The sequence below is a fragment of the Argopecten irradians genome, chromosome 1 (assembly GCF_041381155.1).
Source record: "Argopecten irradians isolate NY chromosome 1, Ai_NY, whole genome shotgun sequence".
In the NCBI taxonomy this organism is placed as follows: domain Eukaryota; kingdom Metazoa; phylum Mollusca; class Bivalvia; order Pectinida; family Pectinidae; genus Argopecten; species Argopecten irradians.
In genome coordinates, this window is record NC_091134.1 from 51,425,071 (window position 1) to 51,436,655 (window position 11,585).

The 11,585-nt window shown below is 33.5% G+C and overlaps 1 protein-coding gene across 1 annotated transcript; it reads right to left on the bottom strand.

The window, feature by feature from the left end:
• Positions 1-1,346: 1,346 nt before the first annotated feature.
• LOC138331501 (sulfotransferase 1C3-like) lies at positions 1,347-5,371 on the bottom strand. The gene is made up of 5 exons (XM_069279217.1): positions 5,199-5,371; positions 4,002-4,313; positions 3,333-3,442; positions 2,309-2,495; positions 1,347-1,462 (listed from the first exon to the last, which is right to left on the bottom strand). The coding sequence occupies exons 1-5, from the start codon at positions 5,368-5,370 to the stop codon at positions 1,347-1,349; spliced, it is 897 nt and encodes a 298-aa protein (XP_069135318.1). The 5' UTR covers position 5,371.
• Positions 5,372-11,585: the final 6,214 nt, after the last annotated feature.

Genomic DNA, 11,585 nt, shown 5'->3' on the forward strand with positions numbered 1-11,585 from the left:
AATAATATTTATCTGCCTTTTTAAGTATCGTGACGTTCCTAACCTAGTTTTGTTCCTTATTTGACTGTACCATAGGGTTATTTATCAGCTAATTCCATATTAGCTTTGTTATTAGGTCAAGGTCTGTACTGCCTCGGGCCAATGTAACAGACCGAGGCCTGATAACAGGGCCAATGTAGAACTAGCTGATTAATGATACTACTCTTAAGTAACTACATTCTTCATAAATTCATGAAAAAAGAAGAACATACAGAAATGATTCACAAAACAATTTAATGAAATTGAATATTCATTGACAGTGATAAAAGCTCTTATTTCCTTTTCTTGTTATAAATTGTCAAAAAAAACCATGTAACGGTATTCATGGTACCAATGGTGAACGCAAATACATGTACTCAAAACGCTTTGTTTTAACAAAAAAATACCCAAACTGGTTCAAATATTTTTCTCAATTTTTTCCATGTTTTGTGACTGATACAAAGAGTAATAAACAAATTAACCGACTGTAATTCACTCTGTTAAAGTTATATGTGCCGTAACTGGCCGAAAATTTGGACATGTTATTATTTCTTCAATTATCTATTTAAAACCATAAGTTTTAATGAATAAAGCTGTGAAAAATCATTCCAATGGACAGACACACATATGTAATGCCTTATAAACGTTAGTTAGAATGCATAGGTTATGCACTATGAAATTTTTGTTTTTATGCCTTATACATGTTTAGATTGAAACATACATTCAGAAATCACTTTACAATTACTAATAATACTGTAAAAATGTGCAACGAAATAATGGACAACAATAAAGCTTCATGGTCTGACCGTATGTACTCATTTCACTACACTGAAGATGTTAATATAATGATTTTTGGCAGTACTACCATTTCAGCTCTTTCTTGTACTTGTAAAGTTAAAACCTATACACTGAAAGTATTGTAATTCTCAAAATGTTGGTAACTTTTGGAGTTGAATAACATATTTAAAGCTCTTCTAGATTCGTGACTATGAAAAATACGGCACATATAACTTTAAATATGGACTTTAAAGCAACACCTTCGTTTCGTGTTTCTCGACTATCGTCGAAGGTGAGACAAAAACGCTCATGGGTAAAATTACTACCAGCTTTGTTGATGAATTTCTGGAATGTCCTTTGAAACAGCTTTTTTCTTTTTTTAGAAAAAATGGATTCATTTATACACTAGTAGAAAAAAGTATAAGAAATGAAAAAAGCGCACAACCGATCACAAATAATATATGAAGGGATAAGGTATATCCAGTTCATCCGGCTACAGATGTCACTCTCTTGGCAGACGGAAGCTTAACGAATATCTGTGATTGGCCCATTTAATTATAATCGAAACTAATTTCGCCAGTCATGTCCCTCATCTTCTCCTTGTAAACTCTGTCAAACTTTTCATTCTGTGCAACTGTCAGCATGTTCTTCCATTCACCAACGATTCCTACATCAAACAAACCAAAAGAACTTTTTTATCAAGTAATGCTTCCAAAGAGCGGAAAATACAATGACAATTAATCAAACTATGTTATGATATTAAAACTGAGATGCAATTTGTTTATACAAGTGTTTCAAAGTATACACACATAAAACCCGTGTTTTACAACTTGAGTAGTGGTTAGTTTTTAAAGCGTCAATACCAACAATTGCTATGTCGTTAAGAGTAAATAATATTTAATGTAAAATGATGTTTTATGGCGGGGTTTGTGTGATCACATAATTTATAATTATTGTCTGGGTCTGTCGTAACATTATTAGTAAATATATACGCCAGATTTCATTGAATAATACTTATTACAAATTAATTTTGTTTGCTATGCATGCTCATGCGTATCCATCAAATACATCATGTAGACCAAATTTCATGGCGGTTCACAGAACGTCCCGTCAAACCAACCTTATTCCTAAATGTATTGCCTTCCTGAACTGCTGTTTGCATTTAAAACATTTGTTCAAACTCAAATTAACTATTATAACTATTTTGAATAGATGCGGATGATTGACATGCATGCAAGCGCGAATTCTGAATACATAAAAGATTATTTCAGGTGGCAAAATACTGAAGTATATTTTCTCTTATTACTGAGTGCAATACGAATGCTTTCATTGTTTTTGGAGTGAGACACACACATTGTAACTACCTATATTTCTTGCATACTGATCTTTCTCTTCTTTCCCTCATATATGAAGTTGGTAGCAACTGATGTTTTACATAGCATTTCCATTATATAAGCTTATCAATATTACAACGTAGGATATAATTATATGAATATCAAGAGGGAGTAATCACCTTTCTTGTATATCGGCATTCTTCCGTTGTCTCCGAGATGTTTCCACAACTCACTTTCACCAGCAATAGAAGTATGTTCTTTCTTTAAGTTGTCAAATGATGCAGTTTCCTCGACCTTTTTCAAAAATTTCTCGTCACGGTCCACTTTAAGAAAGTCTGCAATCCGCAGGATATTTCTATACAGATCCTAAATATCAAGAACAACTATTAATTACACGATTAAGTGAATATTGATTTATCTTCTACTATGTCGAAAACAAATTGTACAACAACGTACCAAATATGAAAACTTTTTGAATTTTGAATATTGAACTTTTGGCACTTTCTCATTCTTGTAGAATTTGTTGATCACACCAATAAATAGGAAACGGTCGTGATGAAATTTGACATTGAGCTTATAACAAATGTTTCTTTCATAGCGAAACAGTCCTATTTAATTAGCTAAATTTGATTATACCTCAATGAATGACTAAGCATTTTTAATGGTTAATTAATTTTTTCACATTCGCTGGCTTACTGAAATCATTTATCAACGTATACGTGTTGTAACTATGATAGATTTATGTTACATTTAAAAATCTCGTGGTATTTTAGGAAAGCAATTTTTAAAGTTGACAATTAGTGATTATTTATCAAGCATGGGCCTTTGAGTTGCTTAGGTCCATATAGTGTTAACGCCTTGGTAGAATTAAATAATGACCGAGGGCGTAGCTAACACCAACATGATATGGACCGAAACAAAGATCCTTTAACTCTATATTAGATATGTAGTTCCTTTGACAAATTCATATTGATAAAGAAAACAATATACTTAAGCATGTCGGGTTTTTTTATCATTTTACAAAGAGAATACACAAAGAGGAATTAATTTTGTTGATCTTTGTCAGAAATATTAATGGTTACTATTAATCGTGATTTTTTTCTCGCTAATTCATCCTTATTCGCTGCTTGTGAAAGCAATGTTGTAATGCAGTTTGTCGTGCATATGTCTATCAAACTCCTGATTGTAATGTCTTCCTTTTACCTTTTTAAGATCTTCGAATCTGAGAAACGATATGTTTAAATCTGGATTAGCGGCCATAGCTGAGTTCCACTCCTTTGTGTGTGTAAACCATGACCCGCCAGATCCTATAACTGTTCAATAAGAAAATATCATGATTTGTTCATTTGTAACAAAATCAAACTATGAATTTATCTACTTCACATTTCATTCTATGTTACACTTTATTGTATTAAATATAATTCAGATCATATAACTGTACAATAGCAAACAAATCATGATATGTTGATTTGATTCAAAGTTAAACTATATCTTATTTTTTTTTATTTCATTTAGTAAAGCAATGTATGCTGATAAACGAAAATGTATTTTGTGATGCATGTGATGAAAGGATACTTATAGTGCCCCTATTAGATATATCCAGTATTCAGAGATACAGATTTCGTTCTCAAACTACAGGCGAATTGCAGGTCGTCTCAAAAATTATTTGCTCGATTTCTTTCATCAAAACACTGAAATGTATGTATTATCTTTGTGATACCGAAACGACTATGTGACAAGAAACGTTTTCAAGACACGTTCATTATGCATAAAAACAGTTTTTATGTATTATCTTTGTGATACCACGGATTCAGCAGCAGTCCAGGTTCATGTCCGCTCGATTATACCAGAAAACTCTACAACATTACATACACTCTTCCGATAGGAAGGCATCAAGATACCCCTCCATATTCCCACTATAATATGAATTCTTGATTTTAGACTGGAAGGTGAAGTATGAACAGGCCGCGTCTTTTGGATTTCGCAGAACGTAGATGATCTTCAGTTGTCCTTCCATGGCCGCCTTGGGGATAAATGGATAGGACAGATGTGTGTGGAACATTCTTGGAGACCCCATCCTGTCGATGATACTGATATCTTGATATTCCATCATTTCTGGTGTTCCTGAGTATTGGAGTGTGCCTGTCTGTATCATCCTGGCCATATTGTACACCCAGTGTGTCCCTAGAATATCGCACAATAACATGAATGGCTAAAGAACGTTTGGAAATGATGGATTGAACAGTCTGTTTAAGGAAAGATACAAGGGCATGCAAATATCAATAGGATCTTTCCCTACTTTGAGGGTAGGACGGAGAAATATCTACCTGAAGAGGTGATTCATGGTTATTTAGTCCGAAGCTTGCCGCGAATCTCCTCCGAGGTGGATATTTCCCTGTACTACTCTCTAGAAAGGAAATGGTCCTTTTCCTACATGTACCACTGCAACTTCCAAAATTATCAAAACAAATTATAGATACGCAACATCAAATAATTTTGCCCCTGCAACTTCGAAAAATATTAAAAACTATATATACGCGATTTCTGCCCATGTATTCTTTTATTTTGATATTTTTGAAATGTTAATTATGAATTCATTCTTATAATACCACGTTGACAGTAATAATTTGGTAGAATGTAAACTGATTTCAATTTTGAAATTCTGATTTTTCTATGTATTAATTCTTTCAAAACGAACGATATTTGTATAAAGTTATTCATTAAATGACATTGAATACAAAACAAGTGACAAAGCTAGTAAAATTTTAAACAATTTGCATTTACAGTGCGTTCCCCTGTTAATTAACAGAACATGTATTTTGTCCTTTCACTCCCTCTTGACATTGTGGATACATACAATTATATATGTGCCCCTTGTTCCGCTTTGTAAATAAATTTGGTAATTGACAGAACATACCAGAGGTAAAAATGTTCATGGTAGTGTTTACAATATCACAATGTATTACCAAATGTATAAATATGATTGGTAAAACAGGAACGTTGATTTTCTGAAAGAATTTGCATTTTCATTTTGAGCAAATTGACCATTTCTGTTCATGCAATACATACCTGACCTTGGAAATGTACAGAGGAGGACATCATCAGGCCTGGTCTGAAATGAAGCTATCTTGTCCAGCTGGTCTTTAACATTACCCCGGGTATCTCTACCAAACGTCCGACCTATACAACGCTTGAATATGATGGTGTTTCCATGGTCATCGGTCTTCTCCACTAGCTCCATTATAAACCTTTGACAGTGAAATGAGATTGTAATTTGAAGACTCTTTCATATGGGGATATGTATACATGATAGGGATATTCTATCCGAGGGTCACACAATATCATAGAACCCGAGGCTTGTACCCGATTCCTAGGGTAGAATATCTCTATACTCATATCAACATACGAAAGAGTATGTTTTGCTCATACCTCGACGTTTTTTTATTTCAATTATATATTCACTCATATATTGTACATCTATAAGCATTAAATAATAGAAACCTACAAAATTCACGCTTGTTTACCCGAGTGATTCACTGCAGCAGTGCTCCACTGGCACACTAGGAACCATTTCTTACCCGGTTTGGTATAGTATGCCCTGTACGTATATTCGTTCTACTCTGACCCTGAAGCAACTTCGCTAGCCATGGGACATTCCCTGAAACCCTTGGCAGATCACACGTCAAAACTGAAGTTTCTGCTTTTAAATTCCGCTTGGATGCGGCTATGTTCAGGCGACCAATAAAAATGCGGTTTTTATATGTCTACAAAATTGAACCGAAGTGATAGGTCAGTGACCTACATTTGTATATTGAGGCTCGCCATGCCTTTCAACAACAGCTCCAAGCGGAGTAATATTTATTAAATAATTATTAAATGTTTTAAACCAGCAAATGAAGTACATGAGTACGTTGCAAAACAGGATAGGTGAAGTAAAGACGTGTGTGGTTTCTGTTTCGTAAATTATACAAAGCCAAACTGTGATCTCCTGACAAAATTGGACACTGAAGCATGAAACACAAAAATCTATAGTCGCCATTTGCATAACCATATCAAACACGGATTTGATGTGTAAGCGCTCTCTGTGCATGATATAGACAGTAGTAAACTCAATGGTTATTTGGTGAAAGAAATATGTACCGAACCCTGTGGACTGACTAAACTGAAATATACCATGATTTGCATTATTTTTTTGCCAAAATTGACAAACAATACAACAATATACGAGTCAACAGTAATACGTATAATGCATTTAAGGGTATGTCCGGTGCATAGACACTTTTTAGCAACTACGTTATGTTCAAGTACACCTAAGAAGTGATATATATATGCATACACAATATCACTAGACTAAGTTTAGACAGGGTCTAAAACTTAAATTACAGCAGAGCCAGTTTTCTGTTTAAATGAAGACGTGAAAATGAATCTGGAAAATACGTCATCAAGGTATCGTTTCTCTTCCAACAAAAGCATCCCATATTTATAACCATATCATTATAATCAGCATAATAAGCCATGTTACGGCATATATGCCTAGGAATTTTCTTTGACATATTGTATGATCATATGATGTAACGAAATATCATATGTTACTCTAATTATTATTTTTTCTAATATCCTATATCAGTACACATAATAATATAACTGATTTACGGTGTGATCCATATATCCTTAACCGCTTTAGACACTATCAAACAAAACTAACCCTAACCCTAATAATAGTCATACTCTCATTAGTCACTCATGAGGTAACTTACATACATATATAGAATATTGCATTAAATGATGACTAAATAACCCAGAGAATATATGTTTTTATTACTATTAATCAATTAACTAGGAAACAAGATTTTACATATCAAAATATCTAACAAAGCAATAACATACATCGTCCTGAGACCTACTACTATGTTGCAACCGATCAATGAGGTTAGATTTAGTTACACTTTTTGTATTGAATAAAACAATACGTGATATCCACAACTATCAGAAGTCTTACACAGATTTGTGCGTTAGATTCCAAACATCTCTTAACCTTCCGAAAATGTGAAAAAAAGCTTTCATTTTCGATAAGGAATATTGTACATATACTGTGTCCTTCTTTTAATTCACCACTGTCCAAGCTGATCATGACTGCCTTGAATGCTATATCAATCCAACTGAGTTTGTAATCTGGAGCCGCTTCGTCGCTCGTGGGAACGAAGGAATTACAGTTCCTGAATAATTTCAAGTGAATTTCCACCCCATTGAGAAGGTAATTTAAGGCAAATTTCCATCTCAAATATGTCTTTGTAATATTGCGCTGAACCGTCAGGTTGGTATCATCAAAATCAATGTCATCGGGTTCAAATAATTGTGATTATAAGTGTAATGTCAGTGTACCATTTCTGCCTGATTATAACACCTTGTGACAGGTTTTAAGGGCAACTTGTGTTGTGAGACACAAATTTGCCATCTATGTAACAAATAAATTTGTGACCACGTGGTCTAAATTGGTGTGTTCTTGTTCGGATAGATTGTCTTGAATACATTCCTGCAATGCTACCTTCCGATTGTTGTCCTCTATACCGATTTTGATGAAATTACCCATCTATCATGTTCTTTCATTCAGGACATTACATGTAGTGTGAGCCTATCATGTCTGCTAATGAAATGCCCTAAAATCATAGGGACTGTTGTCATAATGTATTTTTAGCGCTGCCACTCGATCTAAGTAATATATTTTACTAATCTCGCCAATAAGTGATGGAACTAATGTCCACCTTTTCACATTTATATGCATTGGATTGAACATTAAGCATTTTGTGTAACACCGTTACTAATAAAATGATACAGATATATACAATGTATTTCGACTGGTTAATAAGGTACAAATGGAGTTCAGCTCATGTACTTGATATAAATACAAAGTAAGTATCAGATGGAGTTCAGCTCATGTACTTGATAAAAGCAGAAAGTAAGTATCAGTGGAACATATATTAGTAATATTGATTCAGTTAAGTAATTGTGTTTACGGGAACAACAGGGGACGGGTAAGAGTACGTAATTTCGCATGCCTGCCAATTTTTCACGACTTGCCTTTAAATGGCAAAAGATGTATTTTGTTATTTATGTTGTGAGTAAAGGAGACCTCTCACTGTGACTTTGTCATATTTAGTTAAATTTATCAGGTTATGTTTGTTTTTTAAAAAGAAATCGGAGTAAAACGGCCAAGCTCGGTAAGATTCGGGTCATACATACAGTGTAAGTAAGTTATTCACACATACAGTGGTCATAATCCTCTTCAGGTAGGGAGTGGCATTATAACCCTCAGGGATCTTAACCAAAACATGGATCATAACCCTCCTCGGTTAGGGACGCCGATTAATATGTATAACCCTAGGAGTCATAAAGGTATTTGACGATGGTAGCCATGCAATACATCCTCATACGACACGGGTGTTTTGCATGGAATAAACCAAAATTTCACCTGCACTTGGCAAAGGAATTATGATAGTTTTGTTAGTTATTCTACAAAATGCATTGATTGCTATACAGGTATCCATAAAAGTATATCACATGACAAATATTCTGCATACTTACACAATTGACGACTGTCAGTCTACACTGCAATAAGTTGAAAATAAACACTCTCCCTGTCACAGCGAAAATGCTGAGGTGTTGATAAGGAGTGACTATATATACCAATATATAACAATTAAATGACTATATACCCGTCGTGGTCACGCATCAAATACTGGAGTATGATGCGTGAACATGTGGCAATAAGGACCCGAGAAGTGGTTCACAATATTAAAAATACCAATGTGTTCACTCCAGATGTATAGAGACCAACCGACTAAATGATTTTACTTAACAAAAATCCTGTGACAGCATACAGTGTATACTCCAGATGTATAGTTTCACTATCCAATGATGGCCAGTTGCATAGTTTATTTACTATCCAGCAGTATTACCGTTGGATAGTCAAGTATCCAACAGTTCAAATCTGATGATATATATGCATATTTTTAGGGTTGTCAAACCGGTCGGAATTCGCTATCCGGTCACTCGGAAAATCTTCCGACCGAGTAACCAGTTAATCGGTAAATTTAACATTAACATACAAACAACAGTAATTGAAGAAGCTGTAATACAAAAGTAATAATATAATTTTTATGCATTGAGAACAATCAGAGACAATGAAATTGTAAAGGTTCATTTTACTGTGGCACACATGTACAAAGTGAAATATACAATACTTGTACATGTATCGATATTGTGTCAGAAAACAAAAACCCCAGAAATAACTTTTGCAAAAAGATCAATTAATTAATAAATATACCTTGGTTCCGCACATGTATTATGATTGAGCCTTCATGCACAATAAGCACATACAAATCCGAAATGTTTTTTTTTGGTTTGGAGTATTAATAATTTCAATACGAAGTCACCTTCGATTTCCGTTTAGAATATCTTGGTTTTAGAATCTTTAAATAATTGACTTTGTCTGGATGACTACTCACGTCTCCATAAGTGGATTATCATGGTGTAGAAATATATACTTTGTAAGAGTCTTTTACATCTTTTGAGTAACAAATTCAGTTCTATTCAACTATCCAAAGTTGAATTGTTGCGAATTTGGATGGGGTTTAAAATGTTTTTACCTATTCATTATCAAAATTGATCTTTTACACCTAAAGGTCAATCTACATTTCCAAATTCATACCGTTGTTATATAGGAATAAATATCTGCCAAGAAACCCTTTTTACTTTTGAAATTGATAATTAACCAGCCAATCAGCGGCCGAGTCAATATTCTATTCCGGGGCCATTTCGAAGGTCTGTTTTGCTTTTAGTTGGTTATTCTCTAAAAAAAACTAGCATTAGGTGACGTCCTCCCTATACTACCTAGATTGAGTACATATGCACTTGAACATGAAACAGAAGAGTTAATCATGTGAATATTTATGTGTTGTACTGATCACATTTATTTCGGGAATCATATTAATAGTTATCCCAACTGCCACCATTGGAATTAAAGTTGAGGTTTAAACAGTTTACTACTGTAATAAACGTAATTACGTTCGTAATCCAGTCCGACACTGCCCATCACCCAATAACACTGACCGTCATTAAGTACATGCATATTGACCCCAAAGTATCACAACCACTCCCAACAGTATCATAGTCTGGGTATCCATAGATCCGTCGAATTAACTATTTTCATTTATATATTTCTTTTTTGCTATACATTCAAATGACTTAATGGTGAGAGAATATCGTGCCATTCACAGGCTGTTGTTTATTAATAAAGCTTCACATAGTGCTACATTCAATCAAAAACAGCTTATTTCAATGTGAACGCTTGTTATTCACGTAGGCTTGTTAGTGGACATATGTAGTCAGATTCAATTGCATTAATAGTCTTTTGAATAGTAGTATACATGGGTCATTCATAGCGTGTCTTCAACCGTAGCAATTAAAATGTATCCTTATTTCTCTAAATAAACAAATACTGAAGTATCTTGAAACATAGTTAAAAAGGGAAGCACACAGCTGGTGAAAGGAGACATAATTTCATAGCTTCACTTTTACATACAGCATAGAAAATTGAATTACAGCAAAATGATTCACACATTGAAATCATATCAATCATCAAACATTATTAAATTTCTAACTGCATTACCTAGGCTATGTAAAGCTTTTTTTATCAATACTGTTATCTTCTTAAATCAAGAGATCTATTAATCTAGCAATATGAGATCTAAACCAAAATTTCGTTTTACCATTTTTTTTCTTATATTCTCGTAAATCGGATGATCCGTGATAAAATGATATTCATCTTCAATTTTTGCATACTTTAAACAATAGCTTATATCGTGTGAAATTGGATTAGGTTTAGGTTTTAGGACCTATTTCTATGTAAAGTCTATGTGATTGATCATGGTGTGAATTAAATCTTCGTTAAATCTTTTCTATATTGTTCCAATATCATAAGTATAGATACATGTAACTCTTGTATCCAAAACTGTAATAAATAACATGCTTGTAATCACGAAAATATATAGCATATGCATAGTGTTTCAATTGCACTTAATTTAACTGTCAAATTAAACAATAGCAATTTGTTTCAAGAATATTATGCATTATGTTGAACGGAAGTGAAGCCTTGATTTAATAATATACATTGTAAACATTAACAAGTTGACAAACCTCTGAAACATGGGCCCAGTTTCATGAACATTCCTTTCATTTAAGGAATCCCTTAACTTAAAATTCTCCATAGGAGAGCATTACAGAATTTATGGAAGGCTCATTAACTTAAGATTTTTCCTAAATGGAGAAATTTAAGTTAAGAAATTCCTTAAATTTAAGGAATGTTAATGAAACTGGGCCCAGGTTAATAAAGTAAAAACTCACATATCAAATTTTGTTTTAGGCAATGAAATGTTACAAATCAGGCAAAGTGTAATA

Bases quoted from the DNA above. Each gene is read 5' to 3' on its own strand.
- LOC138331501 (XM_069279217.1), bottom strand. From the start codon at position 5,370: ATGGAGCTAGTGGAGAAGACCGATGACCATGGAAACACCATCATATTC. The intron at 4,314-5,198 runs GTATGTATTGCA...GCGATATTCTAG, and splicing joins CTGTACATTTCCAAGGTCAG to GGACACACTGGGTGTACAAT. The intron at 1,463-2,308 runs GTGATTACTCCC...TGTTTGATGTAG, and splicing joins AATGCCGATATACAAGAAAG to GAATCGTTGGTGAATGGAAG.